General features: G+C 32.5%; 2 protein-coding genes across 2 annotated transcripts; both read left to right on the top strand.

Annotated features, from left to right (window-relative positions):
- The first annotated feature begins 3,969 nt into the window (after positions 1-3,969).
- LOC106314157 (glutathione S-transferase T3-like) lies at positions 3,970-5,126 on the top strand. Its single transcript, XM_013752088.1, has 2 exons — positions 3,970-4,811; positions 5,087-5,126. The coding sequence occupies exons 1-2, from the start codon at positions 3,970-3,972 to the stop codon at positions 5,124-5,126; spliced, it is 882 nt and encodes a 293-aa protein (XP_013607542.1).
- Positions 5,127-12,966: 7,840 nt separating this feature from the next.
- Positions 12,967-14,796, top strand: LOC106313574 (myb-related protein 306-like). The gene is made up of 3 exons (XM_013751423.1): positions 12,967-13,318; positions 13,595-13,724; positions 13,813-14,796. The coding sequence occupies exons 1-3, from the start codon at positions 13,186-13,188 to the stop codon at positions 14,555-14,557; spliced, it is 1,008 nt and encodes a 335-aa protein (XP_013606877.1). The 5' UTR covers positions 12,967-13,185; the 3' UTR covers positions 14,558-14,796.
- The last annotated feature ends 2,625 nt before the right edge of the window (positions 14,797-17,421 follow it).

Raw genomic sequence — 17,421 nt, 5'->3', positions numbered from 1 at the left:
ACAAACTTTTTGTTTTATTGCTATAGGTGTACATACAAGAAAAGTATTTCATAGCAAAAAGAATGAAAGTGCGTGTAGTTACTCTTTTGCAATTTTTGAATTCAGCTCAATAAATTTTGTACATTTGCTAGTTGTTTGAAGATCAACCCAAAGTCTGATATTTCTTTGTTTTTCTTTTCAATGTAAGACATTATTATCAATATATGATTTGAGACGAATCTTATATCTACTTGTTTGTATTCTGGATATGGATTTATAGAACCAGGGGCGGACCTAGAAGTTCAGAAAATATGGGACACAAAATGTTATAAATAGTTAGTATAAGTATATCTAAAGTAAAAAAAAAATTCTCTTGTATAGTCATTTTTAGTTTATTTTCACAAAAATAGCTATCAATGAAAAAAATATGACCAAAATAAGTTTTATTAAAGGATAAAAATACATGTTTACCCTAGAACTAACTAATCTAGACTTAGAATTTAGAATTAATAGGTAAAATTTGGGAATATGGTTTCAAATCTGAAAAAAAATACAAAATAAATATTAAAAAATTTAAAATAAAAAGAGACAATTTTAGTCATTTTTTTTTGAATGTTATTTTGTGACAAAAACTTACAAAGAAGTATTCGAAAGAATTTTTCTAAGCAAAAGCTCCACAGTGCAATAACAAATTAAATTAAGGAGAAATTAGGTGAATACCCTAAAAGAAGTGGAATACCTTTAGAAGGGAGAGAAATTTTATGATGGGGGGGGGGAGGAGGGAAAATAGGGTATGGAGTTAATTTTCTTAAATTTGGTGGGTAGAGAGTACAAATTTTCTTAAATTTTAAATTAAAGATATTTAACAAATTTTATACCAAAAAACAACTCCGAAAGAAAAATTAGGATGGGACTCATGCCACACCCTTCCCTTACTTGTGTCCGCCCTGGATAGAACTAGTTTTGGACTCGGCAGATGGAACTATTTTGTAAGAGATACCGATTTTTGTATCCACTTAGACAGTGTGTAATTGAATATTGATACTATGTTAAGTTTTATATTTTTTCAACTCTAAACTAATTTACAGTGAACAAACTGATACATATTTATTAATAGATATTATTCAACTCTAAGAGAAATGACTTTAAATGCCATTAACTGGATACCAATTTTCAAAAATATCATAACATTTGGGTTTAAAGTTTAGTGATTATTGTTTAGAGTTTAGTATTTATGAGGTGAGATTGAGTTTATAAACTTCAATAAATAATTCTTAAACATTTATAAATGATTTAGGAGTGTTAGTTTAATATTTTTAATCACAAATTTAGGATATTTATAAAGTAGTCATTTTTAGAAATAAATTTGAAAAAATGATATTAAATTTTTGGTAAAAGTAGAATTCTCCCAACTTTAAACTAGTTTTGATAATTTGATCTTACATTTTAAGATATGATTTCGATGATATATTTACATGTAAAATTATATTAAATATTTCAAAAGAGATATAATATAATAATAATTTTATTTTTAATGGTGCAGCTCTTAAAATGACATGAATTAAAAGGATATGTTTGATGATTTTTATAATATGTATTAAAAATTTTAAAATCATACTTTATGATGTGTTAGATTAATACTATACATGGTATTTACTAATGTGTATATACTTTGATCATTTTTAGTATGTGTTAATATTTTATGAAATGAGAATAAATATATGTATATATATAGAGAGTAAGATTAGTCACTGTAAATAATATTTAATGATTATATCAACTCGTAATTACTAAATAGAACGTTTGAATATAGTAGTAGTTATTTATATCCACTTTTCTTTTTCTAGAAAGTATAAAAGAGATACTTGATCTATTATTACTGAGCCAAAATTATCATCATATGTGTAAAGTGGGTATATAAGCAGTCTACCTCGAAACATATTCGCTATAACCATAGGCTACTCAAAGTACGTCAACTCACTTTATAAGTAGTAAAACCCTAACGAGTTTTTACGTGTATAATATAAATATGAATTTTTTACTATCTCTATCTCCATAATGTGAACAAATTCAAATGATAGTTGACTTACAATCATCAAGCTCGTAACTGCAAATATAGCCAACTATGAACCCCCTCTAATATCATGCCACGTTCAAAATTCTATCACGTATGATACATATCAAGATTCAAGAGCGTATGGTCCCGTACAAAATGCCTCTTCATAATAATTATAAAATGACTCAATCGACATGTATTATCAAACTAAATGTTAAAATACAATTAAATAATACACAGCCCATTGTAGTATTGAGCGAATTCGAATTGGAAGATTTCTTACCTTTCAACCAAGCGCTTGTGGTCGAGTGGCGTGAGGCGAATTCGTTGGTCCTAAGGGCCGTGGGTTCGATCCTCCTCTTCAGATATGCCCAAATGTTTGGCCAGGCAATTGGGTATCTAATTCCTATAGTAACAAATGGGCTGCCTCGCGCCGAGGGGTTAGTCCCCTGGGGTTGAGATCCCTCCAGGTTAATCAAAAAAAAAAAAAAAAAAAAAAAAAAAAAAGATTTCTTACCTTTGAAATCATTGTTGTGATATTCGTTCTACCATCGACATGTGGCAGAGACTAATTAGAAATGGGGACCACAGAGTAGCAATACGATAAAATATTGCTTTTAAGGTGGGCCCATAACATACCTAACACCTTTGAGTAATTTGTTCTGTCGTAATGTGCGAAGCATGTCCTGTCCAAAATCCTCGCTTTCCATATCTGGAGAAGGCAAGGTGTTCTGATCTGTACCGTACATGTGTGCATGCTTCCACGTCAATAGATTAGTGGGTAGTGCAGTCAAAGAGGATTGTAAAATGTCAATCGCTCGGTGTGCAATGAGTGGTGGAATGGTTTCGAAGTTTTAAGAATGTTTAGGTGTTCGTATACGAACGTTGGAAAAGCTTTAGAGCATCCCTGATGGGAAGTTTTAGCTTAAGAGTTCTAAACACACATATATATATATATATATATATATATATATATGCATGTAATTCCGAAGTTCTAAACTTTACGAAAAATGTAATCCAAAATACTCCACAAAAATATTTTGGATTGGATTTTCCATAAAGTTTAGAACCTCGCAATTACATACACATAATAATGTATATATATATATACATATATGTATTTTAGAATCCCTAAATTAGAAATCTCCATTAGGAATGCTTTTAGTGACGAATTTTTTTAAAAATGTTCTTATTCGGAAACCAAGTTTTTTTTCTTTCGGAAAGGGCATTACATACAACAAAAAGTTGACATAGTGGATAACATTTTTAGATCACCTAATAAAAAATTAAAAGGTTATGAATTCAATTTTGCTAGGAAATGTCTGTTCTTCTGAATATAGTTATAGTTTAGCTATTCGTGTCTTTTTTGTCTTGTTAATGTGTGTTGATTCTCTTTAATTTATCATGTTTTGTGTGGGCAGACAATGAAAGCAAAGTGACATGAGGAAGACTCACCGGACAAAGGGTTTCAATGCAATTGAGGTTAGTTTATCTCGTCGATCTCCTCTGAAATGATATATTAATTTAGTGGTAGATTGTGGTTGTGTGAATTGAATCGAGGGTGATTAATGGTATATTTAGTGGTACATTATGGTTGTGTGTTGGGTAATAAATTCAAGTTCTGGTTTGATAGAATGTGATAGAAATATGCCAAGTAAGGAATGTAATAGGTAAATGTCAAGTCGAGTTTGTTTGTTGTTTGCGTTTTGAGCTTTATCGTTAATTACACTGGTGAAGTAATGAATGTCTTTCCAGCTTTGTTTTTAATGCATGATAGTCGAGTTGGTAGGTTGTGTTGAATGCCTTGATCACTGCATCTACAAATAAATGTGTTGAACTCTTTGTGAAGTAATAAACATGTTTACTTCTCCTCTCCTTCTTCTTCCAACTTAAAAAGATTCATATCTTTTTTCTCTTTTCATTGAATTTCGGTAATGGATTTTAATCCTTTTCGGGACAATTCAAAGTTTGTTGATCTACTTTGTAGTCAGCAAAATGTAGTGTTTGGTAATGTACCGGATTGTGTAGAAATACCTTCATTGCAAGACACGCCTGCAAAAGGGAAAGAACGGAGGGCTTGGACGCCAGCTGATGACCTTGTGCTCATAAGCTCGTGGTTGAACACGAGCAAAGACCCATTAGTAGGGAATGAGAAAAAGTCAGCTGCTTTCTGGACTAGGATTGCAGCGTACTTCTCGGCTAGTCCAAAGCTGGCTGGCTGTGAGAAAAGGGAGGCAGCTCAGTGTAATCATCGTTGGCAGAAGATCAATGACTTAGTGTGTAAGTTTTGTGGAGCTTATGAAGCTGCAACGAGAGAGAAAACTAGTGGACAAAATGAGAATGATGTTCTCAAAGCTGCACATGAGATCTTCTTCAACAACCATAACAAGAAGTTCACCCTTGAACATGCTTGGAAGGAGCTTCGAAATGATCAGAAGTGGTGCGATGTTGCGACGGCTAAAAAGGATGGAAATTGTAAAAGGAGAAAGTGTGAGGACGGTTCACATATGGGAAGCTCTCAAGCAATTGGAACCGAAACTGGTGAAGAGGATCAAGTCACCAAACGTCCCATGGGTGTGAAGGCAGCCAAAGCTCGTGGTAAGAGGACGATGATAGAGGAGAAGGACTTGGAGGAGTTTCATAGCATGTGGAGGATAAAGAGAGAGGGTTTGGCAGCCAAAGAAAGGCTCACCAAGATGAGGCTTCTAGATAGCCTAATAGCTAAAAGAGAACTTGCTGAGTATGAAGAAGAGTTGAAGAAAAAACTCATTACCAAGTTATTGTCTAATTAGTTTAAGTGTGAGAAATTGTTTATGTTTTAGTTGCTCGAAGTGTTTCTGTTTAAGTTGGTCAAATTGGTTCTTGTTCTTGTTCTAGTTAATGTTCTTGTTCTTGTTCTAGTTAATGTTCTTGTTCAAGCGTTTGTCTAGTGTTCTAGTTAATGTTCTTGTTCTTGTTCAAGCGTTTGTCTAGTGTTCTAGCTAATGTTCTTGTTCTAGCGTTAATGTTCAAAGTTGATGCTAACGTTTAATGTTTTCTATGATTACGCAGGTTGGAGATATTTGGAGCTCTTGGAGTCATGTCTTGCTAGTTGTCTTCACGGAATGGTTGTGTTGTTGTCTTGTGTCACGGTTGTGTTTCAGCTCAGTGTCATGGTTGTGTTGTTATCTTGTGTCACGGCTGTCGTGGTGTTTTGTTGTCTAGTGTCACATGTTTGCTTTGAAGTCATTGTCTCTTTTTTTAGTTGGAGTCATGTGTTGTGTCACAATTGTATTTAGAGTCACGGATTGGTTAGCCTGCTTTGGCTTTGTGTTTATATAAAGTCACCAAGCATCAGCTCTCATTCTAACAAAACAAATTCACCAAACGATCATATCGCTCCTTCTCACAAGAAACATCAGCTCTCATTTTTTATATAAAGTCACCAATTATCTAATCTCTCGTTTTCACAAACATCATTCTCATTTCTTTATTCTATCGGGCATTCACCAATTATCTAATCTCTCGTTCTCACAAACCAAATTTTTTTTTGATCAAACGCTTTTCATCACATATGGCATCTTCTTCTCAAAATACCTTTGATGGATCAGATGATGAAATATTTGATCAATTTTTTGATCAAAAATTTGATCAAACATTTGAGAATTTATCCATTAAGTATGCCGAGAAAGAAGAACGTAGAAAAAAAAGAAAAAAACGAGCTTATATCGAAAGAAATCGTGAGGAATGGCATATTCGTTTACGGAATGATTATTTCAGTGATACTCCAACGTATCCTGAAAATTTCTTTCGACGACGTTTTAGAATGAACAAGTCATTCTTCATGCGCATTGTCGATCGACTCTCCAACGAAGTTGAATACTTTCGGGAAAAGCTAGATGGTCTCGGAATGATTAATCTCTCTCCCCTTCAAAAGTGTACCGCAGCCATTCGTGTCTTGGCGTATGGTTCTGCGGCTGATATGGTCGACGAATACCTCTGGCTCGGTGAAACAACAGCTCGTTTATGTGTCGAAAATTTTATGGAAGGAATAATATCTTTGTTCGGCGATGAGTACTTAAGAAGACCAACTCCGTCTGATCTTCAATGTCTACTTGATGTTGGAGAGTATCGTGGATTTCCCGGGATGATAGGAAGCATCGATTGTATGCATTGGAAGTAGAAGAATTGTCCTACCGCTTGGAAAGGGCAATATTGTCGTGGTTCGGGTAAACCAACAATCGTTTTAGAGGCGATTGCTTCATACGATCTCTGAATATGGCATGCGTTTTTTGGACCTCCAAGTACATTAAATGATATCAATGTTCTTGATCGTTCACCTGTTTTTGATGACATTATAAACGGTCAAGCTCAAAATGTCACTTTTTCTAGTCAATGGAAATGTGTACCATATGGCTTACTATCTCACCGATGGTATTTATCCGAAATGGGCAACTTTTATCCTATCTATTCCTATGTCACAAGGGCCGAAAGCAGTTTTATTTGCTCAACGTCAAGAAGCTGTCCGAAAAGATGTCGAGCGTGCTTTTGGAGTCTTGCAAGCTCGCTTTGCAATTGTTAAAAATTCAGTGATATTTTGGGATAAAGTCAAAATTGAAAAAATTATGAGAGCATGTATCATACTCCATAATATGATAGTAGAAGACGAACGAGATAGATACACTCAATTTGATCTTTCAGAGTTCCAGTAAGGAGAAGACAATGGAAGTTCACATGTCGACCTCACATTTTCTACAGATATGCCTTCCAATATCGCAAATATGATGGGTGTTCGAAGAAAAATTCGTGATAGACAAACGCATCAGCAACTCAAACATGATTTGGTTGAACACATATGGCAAAAATTTGAACGTAATGAAGACAACAACTGAACTCGGATGCTTCTTTCAAACAATTCTCCTTTATTTTACTAATCTTTGTTTTCATGTTTTAATTTAAAAATCTATGTTTAAAATGTTTTTTTTATTATGTTTTATTTAATAAAGTTATTAGAAAATTTAATTAAAAATTTTAATAATTTTTTTTTAATAATATTTTATAATTAAGCAACCTAAAATAAGAGTCTTGCAATGAAGGACATAAAATCTCAAGTTTCTTAACAAAATCTATTAACCAACTTTTCTCCTTAAATACAATTAAAAATAAATTAAGCAACCCTTAGTGAATCTCTAGGATAAAGATGCTCTTACTATATTTCTGGTAAAACTGGTTAATCTATTTGACGGGGATTGCAAGGGCTGTAAGAAGTGTAAATATTAACTGGTGTGTCATTTCAGAAGGCTATGATCAATGTATGAATGTGAGGTGGCTTGGTTCTTTTTCTCGCTAAATTGGACTATGATCATTCAAATGATATATACAGCAACAGTCTTTTCCCATAAGAAAAATAAAACAAAAAAAAAAAAGACAATTCTCTCATTTTAATTAAGTACCCAAAGAACTATAAAATTCTCACCTATGAGTTAATTTCTAGTTTCTTATAGAGAATAGATGGGTTATTAATACTTTACCGTATCCGTATATTTGAAAACTAACTCAAAATCTATCCTAGTCTGGATCATTGCATAGATTCTTCCTTACAATTCGTTCATACCTATAATATTATGTTTTTGTTTAAAAATATATAAATGGACAACATGCAATTGACGACGTACGTGGTCGATCTTCACAAGCCGACATCGAAACTCTGAAAATGATGGTTTCTAATACCCTAAGGAAACGGACAACATAGACTTTTTTTTTTTTTTGTAACTTAGCGGACAACATATACTTTAGAAGACAGTCCAGACATGTTAAGTCAAAATGTTTGGGTTGATTAATAGATTTAGTAGATCAGATTATATACGATTCGTTGAGTTTGTTCTTAAAATTGGAAACCCATGTGTATTGAGATTCGTAGTCATATATATACACACACAACAATTTTTTGTTATCAAACATGCACAAAAATCTTTTTACTAAAAGTTCTACAAAAAGTCTTACTAATAATTATTCAATGAGGTATCGTAAGCTATGTAACATACAATTTAACGTAACATAAAATTTTACGTAACATAAATTAAGTTAAATATATTATTTATTTATATTCATAAAAACATTCTATTTGCATTTCAAAATTGCCAAAAATACCAAGCTATTAATGATTTTGACTTATGCAATCTTAAAACAGGATATCGATGCCGTTTAAAAATCAGAGGATACAAGTTGGATTGAAAGTTTAATACTTTCTTAGATTTGTGTATGTCTTACACTTTGAACCGGTCCAAAATAATTATGGTTATGTAATTAATTACGACTAGAAAAAGTTCTCTAGCTCTCAAAATAGGCGGTGGTATGTAGAAGCATTATTTTTGCTAAAGTAAAAATATTCTTGTGACATTCTGATTAGTTATTAACTTATTATATAAACATAATAACATATTTCTCAATCCTTTATACTTACTAATTCTTAAAATTAATGCCTCGGATATATATATACACTATTGAAGACCTATGATTTTTACTAAATCAAATTATCAATCACCGTTAATTATACGATATGGTTCCAATACTCTATGTTATTGTTCACTTTTAAATGAAACTTTCCTGATATTTCTCTTTGGATGCTGGCACGTGTAGTTACAGTCACATTCAACCCTTAAATTTTGGGTTAATTTAAACCCTAAGTTATATTTTAAACCCTAAGGTAACCTACCAAATTATTTAGCTAGAACAGCGTATTAAATAAGATACGATCTAAAGTTTGTCTGCATCCAAAAGACGACCCTAGTCGTTGACTTGTTTACCCATATTAATCTTCTGGAAACTATAGGAAACATCGCAGGAACTTACAAACTGATTGTAGATAAAACAAACAACTATCAACACAAATTTCAAGCTCGAAAAAAAAAGTTTTCATGCTCGAAGATGAAGTGACTAACGTATTACCGTTGGTCGACTAGTTTATTATAAATTAAGTTATGGGCTGATTAAAAAAAAGTTATGGGCTGATATATAATAATATTACTGCAAATATAGCTTTCTCATTTTTTTCGATACTGTTTTAGATGAATTTTAAATTAAATTCATACCAAAAAGTATTTTATACTGCATCAATTTACAGAAAAAAAAACTAAACAAAAAATTGACTTCGAGTAGAAAATATATGTTCTTAGCGCTATGTGGTTTAAGTTGTACACCAAAGACTCAGATCCTCTTTGTAATTAAGCTTCCATGGACTGGGTTGAGATACGATGGTTGCATATCTCCTTCACATATTGTATGTAGACTCATTTTAGTCATCTATTTGTCTTCATTCATATTCAGACTTTTATCTCGGTGTCTTTTTTCTGCAATGTGATTGCACTATATGTGCTCATACTTGCATTAGTTGTATTCTTAAATTAATTTATTCCTTTGTATCCGTTATACTATACAGTAGTCAGTACTGTTTTTCCTTATATTGATTGTCTCAAAAGTTCATAATGCACCTTTTCATCGGTAATAAATTATCTTTTTATTAACTTTAGTTTTATTTACAACGAAAACGTAATGTTATGTCCTTGATCGTGTGTAAATTAGGTTGTGTGGCCGTAACTTAGAAAATTGTTTATTTTAACGGGAATTCAAATAATTTCAGTTAGCAATACAAAAAAAATCTTACAATTTCAACTAGTTTATTAATTGTTACTACATGTAAAAGATATTCGATAACATATGCATCTATAGTTAATACAGCTCTACAAATAATTAATATTGATGAATAAAGTAGTATATAAGTAGGCATCTATGTGGCATATAGTCAAAGTAAACTTAATATGTGAACCCCGAAGATGAGTAAATTAAAAGGTATGGGCGTTGCATCCCAAAGAACGTGGTATTTATGGAATTTTTCAACCAAATTGCTTTTCTTTATTTTTGTGGAATCATAACTTCATAGCTTAGTACTAAAGTGCATACATATCATATATATATATGTGAATATAGTTTTCTATTCATTTTAGAAGCTCAATGCACGTCGGAAGAAATAATAATTTTAGAAGCTCAATGCACGCAGCCACGACGTGCTCCAACATTCCCCTTGTTTCTTGTAGATATTTGGATTTATCAAAATATTTACTTAGTTTTGCCTTTGCTCCAGTAATTTATTTTCTAATGAATTAGCCAATATATTTCCTAGTGAGAATTTCCAATATCTTTTTAATGAGAATTTACACACATCTTATACTAACAAAAAAACCATATATATATATTACCCCCATAAGTTATGGACTTTAGAGGCGTCGACAATTCAGTGGATCTATTCACAAAAAGGAGGTGACATTTAATGAGGGCTGCGTGGTGTAAGTTGCTAAAAATTGGAAAACATTGAATATTTTTTAAAAAATATTTAAATTAATTAAATGTATATATATATATATACACGTATATGCACCCTTTTTTACGAGGAATCTAAAACAGTTTACTGTTACTTTACAACATATTTTTCTCAGTTGGTGATGATGGCTTCGGAACTAGAATAATGGTTAGTCTTTGCAAGTTATTTAGAAGACATAAAAGACTTGAAGATAAGTTTCAACAACTCAGAGCTCATTCATATACTACGTACGCAGAATTAAACAGCGACATTCTTGCACGTATTGCAAGGAAACAATCGTTTTGTTGTCCATATGAATACAGAACTACCTGTTTGATTTACAGAATCTACGTTATTATATTTATATTGCTGACAAAAAAAATATATGCCCTCTTTTATGCTGGTTACAAGATGTACAACTCGTCATGCAAATCTTAGTTTAATGTTAAAACACTTTGGGTAGCACCTTTTCATTATCTCAATTGTAAATTTCAAAAATTATAATTGTATCAGGTAGAGAAACAAACAAACTTTCCTTTTTCCTATTTCCTCTTGTGCAGTATCACATTAAAAAAAGTTTTATATCAAAAACTATATTTCCTTCTAAATTAAATACTTCACACCAAAATATTAGAAATGTAATTTCAATATATTAATCTTTTTGTCATATGTTGGATTATATTGAAAATATAAATTTTTTTATATAAGCCGGAAAGGAACACATTTTTCCGGAACCATAAGTCGGAGAAAAATACAATTCATATAAAACTACATAGATATGAAAAAATAGAAATGATGGATTACTAAAACATAAGCTGAGAAAAAATGTGCCAGTCTTCAAATTACGGATAAAAACAAGTCGAGAATTCTTGTTTGTAGACTTGAAATGATTTCCTATCCACATAACCATTTTGGCATAGACCTCAAAGCTCGCACAACCATAATATGGTACTTCCATTGGCTCCAGTCACATCGTAACACAACTAAAATCATTTGGATCTTCATATGAGAACCAGAAATAACATTCTTGTCACGAACCAAAGCAGAAACTCTCCACATTTATTAAAGCAAGAACCAAGGTTTAAACCTAATCCATAATCGTTCATCCATATCCGACAAAACCAAAGAGATATAGGATAGGACCAGAATTGAATCCGTAAGAGCTTCGGAATCTCAATACGCCAGTAACCGAAATGATACGCATAATTGTAACCACATATCTGAACCAGAAATTACTGCCACGGCAAACCAGATCTAGTTTCAGCATTGGAAATTCAGAAATCTATTTATTAACTTAAATTTTGGTAACAAAAGAAGCCCACCCTCTATTATAAGCTATTTATATTTATCTGATCAATAATGAAATTACAAGCAATAACGAAATATTAGACTTTTTCTCTGATTTATTTTGTCTTCTTTCGGTGCCACCTCCTTTATCTCATACATCAAGCATTTATCAGCACCACACGGTTCTGAATGTACAAACTGAGATATATTCATATACACAGACACATACATACATACATGAACATTTAGAATTTTCTAAATCTACATACGTTGATTTTTTGTTTTCTCAGCTGCCCATCTACGCTAGATCAAGTGGTCAGACGAACCAATTTTCCTAGGCGCATCTTCGTCTGGCCGGGTCTGATCTATATGGAAAAAAATAAAGCCTCTGATCCTTGCTTCTTTTGCTAACGCATCCGTTCGACCATTCCTACTTCAAAAAAAATGAAACACGCTCACATCCTCGGAATCCTCTTGTAATCTCTGGAACACCTCGATCTCTGTCGCGAATGTTGGCCAACGCACCGGGTTTGTAGTCATGTCCACTAGGTCCGAGCAATCCGTCACAAACCGTATCATGTATGTATGATATAAATATACGCCTAGAAGAGATTTAGAACTCAGTGGCTAACAAAAATAACTAGCTCATATTCATCGAAAAAGTATTTCACAGTTAACATAAGTAACTAATTAATCAGTCGAGATTATTATAGGTTGCCATGATCTGTTTTTTTGTGTATGTCAATGTTTGAGTTTGGTTATTAAGGTTCAATAATAAATTCTGATATAATCTTAAGAAAACATATAACTAATACTTTATTACTTTTATCCAATTTTTTAAAAAAATTACTTAGATGATGTCTAGTAGTGTTTTGTATTTTTGTTCCTGTCGTGTTATAGTTCATTTGACCATCTGGAGTATATGCGAAAGTTGTAGATGATAAAAAATGCAAATCATAAGTGGAAGCAAAAATTTATGTAGTTTTTGAGTTTCGAGTTTCAGGCACCGGTCCAAATATATTACATTTATTTAGTTTTTTTTTTTGCATAAGTACACGGCAAAACAAATATTTCTGTTTGAAACCGTGTGGAGAGAGATAGAGGATAGGAGCAGGAGGCTGACTTTGGAGAGAAAGAGAGTAAATGCATTTTGCTGTCCATGTTGACTCTTTGAAAGCAAAGCCAAAGCCAGGCCCTTCATTATTTTTGCTTTTCTTCCATTAATTTATTATTAATTACTTACTAATTAACTCGTCTCTCTCTCTCTCTCTCTCTCTCTCTCTCTCTCTCTCATCTATCTTACTCACTTTTCTATAAATATAACCTTCATCTCTCTGCAATTCTTCAGACAAAACCAAACCCTTGGACTTTCTTTGTCTTAATCCTCAAAACTTTCAAAACCTTCTGAAAGCTTTCTAAAAGAAAACCACGAAGTTTAAGATTTTGTTCTATAAGCTTTATCAAAACCCTCTAAAAGGGAGAATTTCTTGCCCTCAGCTAGCTATATATTTTCATATAGAAAGGAAAAATGGGAAGACCACCTTGTTGTGAAAAGACTGGAGTGAAGAAAGGGCCATGGACACCAGAGGAAGACATCATCTTAGTTTCTTACATCCAAGAACATGGTCCTGGAAACTGGAGAGCTGTCCCTATTAAGACAGGTTTGTCTTTGTAGTTTGTGATGTCTTTGTAGTTTCTTGATCACAAACTAGTTTGTTTGTTTAGTTGAACTTTTAATTTACGTTTTTTTTCATTTTAAAATTTATTTAGAGGTTTAAATTTATATATTCTCTGCCTTGGTTGGTATGAATTAAATAAGAGTGTCATAAATAGCCTAAGTTATTTCATCGACTCGTTTGTCCACACATCTCTAATTACCATTTTATCCGTTTTCCTTGAGTTATTGAGTTGAAATATTTGTTAACTTGGTGTTTTAGGTCTGAGAAGATGTAGCAAGAGCTGCAGATTAAGATGGACTAATTATCTTCGACCCGGTATTAAGCGTGGAAATTTCACTGAGCATGAAGAAAAGATGATTGTTCATCTTCAAGCCCTTTTAGGCAACAGGTACATACATGCACATGATCCATATCTGTCCAAAAACTACCTTTCCAGAGTATATAATAGATCTAAATATGTTATTCTCTGTGTATAGATGGGCAGCCATCGCATCATACCTTCCAGAAAGGACAGACAATGATATAAAGAACTATTGGAACACTCACTTGAAGAAGAAACTCAAGAAGATCAATGAATCTGGTGAAGAAGATAATGATGGCTTCACTTCATCACACACTATTTCACAAAAGCAACATCACAGCTCAAACAAAGGTCAATGGGAGAGAAGACTTCAGACAGATATCAACATGGCAAAGCAAGCTCTATGTGAGGCTTTATCTTTAGACAAAAAACCATCATCAAAACTTTCTCCATCATCATCATCATTGTCAATCATACCACAAAACATCCCTAGCTTCTCTTCTTCTTCCTCTACCACAACCACAATCACCACTACTACTCAATGCCTATCAGGGGTATATGCGTCAAGTGCTGAGAATATCGCTCGGTTGCTTCAAGATTTCATGAAAGACACACCAAAAACATTAACTCTAACATCCTCATCATCACCGGTTTCAGAGACCGGACCACTTGTTTCAGCAGCTACCGAAGAAGGCGGAGAAGGGTTTGAACAATCTTTCTTTAGCTTCAATTCCATGGAAGAAACTCAGAATTTGACTCAGAAGACAAGCTTCTTCCATGACCAAGAGAGCAAACCGGTGATAACAATGGAGCAAGACCCTGGTTTGATATCGCAAGGATCTTTATCTTTGTTTGAGAAATGGTTATTTGATGAGAATATGGTTGGCATGTCGTTAGAAGGACAAGAAGCGATGTGCTAGAACTAAATCAAGTGGGATATTTCTAAATATGAGAGTTAATTAGTTATAAGTATTAACCTATAATATGTATGCTTATTATTGCATTAGGGTTTTGGAGTCTTTAAGAGCTTTTAGCTCTACAACACTCTTTTCCCCTTTTGGTGATATAATCTATTTTTCTTTTTAATTGTATCTTTCAGAACGTAACACAAAGGGTGTACGTGTACCCATCTAATTTATTAATGAATGTGTTTTGTACTTTATGGCTCATATATACAACAAATGTCTTTCACAGTTTCTGGTTACTCAAATCTTCTTATAATAATGTATATAAAGGAATCATTGATATATTGTATAACTTTACACACACAAAATTCAACCTTTTTTAACACAAAATTCAACTTTCTATATTGATTTCGTTTTCTAATTTTTACTTCACTAATGGAAATTTTTAGTTTAAACTTTAAAGTAACTTCTTACTTTGAAAATCTAATGAACATCATTCTTTACGCAAATTTTAATATTTTGTATCTGAACGGAGATACAACAACCTACTACTATCATTTTGTGATTTTGTCCTTTCAAATCAATCATAATCCCTGAGACAAAATGTCATTAAATGGTAATATAAAGAGTCCACCTACTAGAGTTATTCAAACATTATGACTACATTTAATTTTTTAATTATATTGTAATTGTGATAATGTTTTGACGACTATCAGATAACGTAGAGTGTGATTGTACGGTATCAATAAGAGTAAATATTTACTCTGAAAATAAATTTACTCTGAATTCAGCTAAATATTTACGAGTCACATAAAAAACTTTCTTTCATCTTTTCAGCCACTTAGAACATCTCTAAAAGACACTCTATAACTTCAAATATGAAAGTTTTTGCTCTCTAAAAAAGAACTTCAAAACTTCAAAACTTCAAATTTGAAGTTCTTAAGAGTGAAACTCTATATTTGAAATTTCACTACTCAAAACTTCAAATTTGAAGTTTCATATTTTATTTGCATTTTGGTCTCTATAATTACACGTAACATTCATGATTCATATAAATATTTTCTTGTTTATTTTCTTCATCCTTATAAAAATTATATCTCATAAATATTTTAAATTTTGTTTACAAAATTTAAGTTTTACACGTAAAATTAATAAAACTTTAAAATAAGATTTAAAATATTTAAAATTAAATTTAAACAACAAAAATATACAAAAGAAACTTAACAAAAAAATATTTTAAAAATTACATGAAGACATAACTATTACACAAATTTAAATATTACAACACCACTAATAGTCAGGTAAATTTGATCCAGAACCTTCAAAATATCTTATTTAAGAGCCGGTTCTTAGGTTTTTTAGTTAAAAATTAAAAGACGGGTTCTTATATTCCGATAAGAATCTCACCCTAGGAACCTCATAGTAATCATGTTCTTGGTTTCATAATTTGTGCTGACATCACTGAGTTACTAGTGTCAAATTTAAAACCCACTAGGCTTGTTAATAAATTTTAGGCTCCGAATGGTAACTGCGGTTTGAGCGGTACGGGACAAGCGGTTCAACTGCGGTACGATTTTAACAGTTATAAAAACGTATAGATATATGGTATATATAGAGATTTTTGTTCATGTTAACTGCGGTGCGGGGCGGGGCGGTTGTAAACATTCGAAGCCTTAGTAAATCAAGAACCGAGAAAAACTTTTTTTTTTTTTGATAACTCCGGTATCTGGGCAGCCACAGTCCCAACTATCCCTCCGTAGGGAGTCCGGCGCCCCAGCGGAAGGGATGTTAAATCCGCTGTGGCCGGGGCTCGAAGTCGTGATGGCGGGCACTTCAGCCGAGGTTCCTTTACCACCAGACCACGAGTTCCGGTTAAAATATGATGTCAACCGTGATGGCGGGCATCTCAACCGAGAAAAACTTTGTATCTATACTGTATACAACATGCGTACAATAAATGTAGGAGGCAAAAAAACTAGTGGTGGAAGGAACTTTGAAAATATACGAACAAGAAACAAGAATTATGTTTTGATAAAAAAAAAAAGAAGAATTATGTAAAAGAAAAAGAGTATTAAATGTTAACATGTGAAGGGATTGACTTGTGCCTGTGAACACAGTGAGCAAGCTGGTTATGAGACTTGAGACTTGTGACTTGTGAAGAGTCGTGAGTATGCTTTAGCCACCGAAGCATCTCATTTTCGATTATCTAATCTATTAAAACAAGAGTACATTTTAGAAATAGCTCTGAGTTTTCCACAAATATTACATTCTTATGCCACTCTTTTAAAACACAGAGTTTTGATTTAAATTGTACCAAAACCAACGATTGTTTTTTTAATAAACCAAACCGACTTTTGATTCCCAAAGGTTAACCGTGCGTCCCACAATTAATCGATATCATAACTCACATAGTTAATGAATTGCCTAAAATTTTTTTACCTCCCACGATTTATTCCTATATCTTAGTGATTCATCCTAACAATTACATTATCATATCATTTACATTACTAGCAAAATATTCTGTTTTGATTTCAATATTTCGAATCACGCTAAATAAAATTATTAAAAACATATATTCCTATTATTACGCTAGCTTTCAAACAACCTCATACAATTTGGAAATAAAAATTGGTTTGTATATTCGATATCTAATAGGAAATAATCACAACTACCACGATCATTGATTATTTTACGGCGTGCATCCCTAATGTAAACCCTAATTTAAGATACCGCTATATATATTTGCCCCAATAACATCAAAACCATATCAGTCTACGCACTTTCTATTAAAATATCGACAATGACTACTTTTCATCCTCTCACAAAACTTCGTCCTTTTAAGAATCACTGGCGAGTTCAGGTCAAGTGCTTACATTCTT

Source organism: Brassica oleracea, chromosome C9 (genome assembly GCF_000695525.1).
Source record: "Brassica oleracea var. oleracea cultivar TO1000 chromosome C9, BOL, whole genome shotgun sequence".
Classification (NCBI taxonomy): domain Eukaryota; kingdom Viridiplantae; phylum Streptophyta; class Magnoliopsida; order Brassicales; family Brassicaceae; genus Brassica; species Brassica oleracea.
Note: the sequence above shows the minus strand (reverse complement) of the source record. Positions and strands in the feature narration are given on the sequence as shown.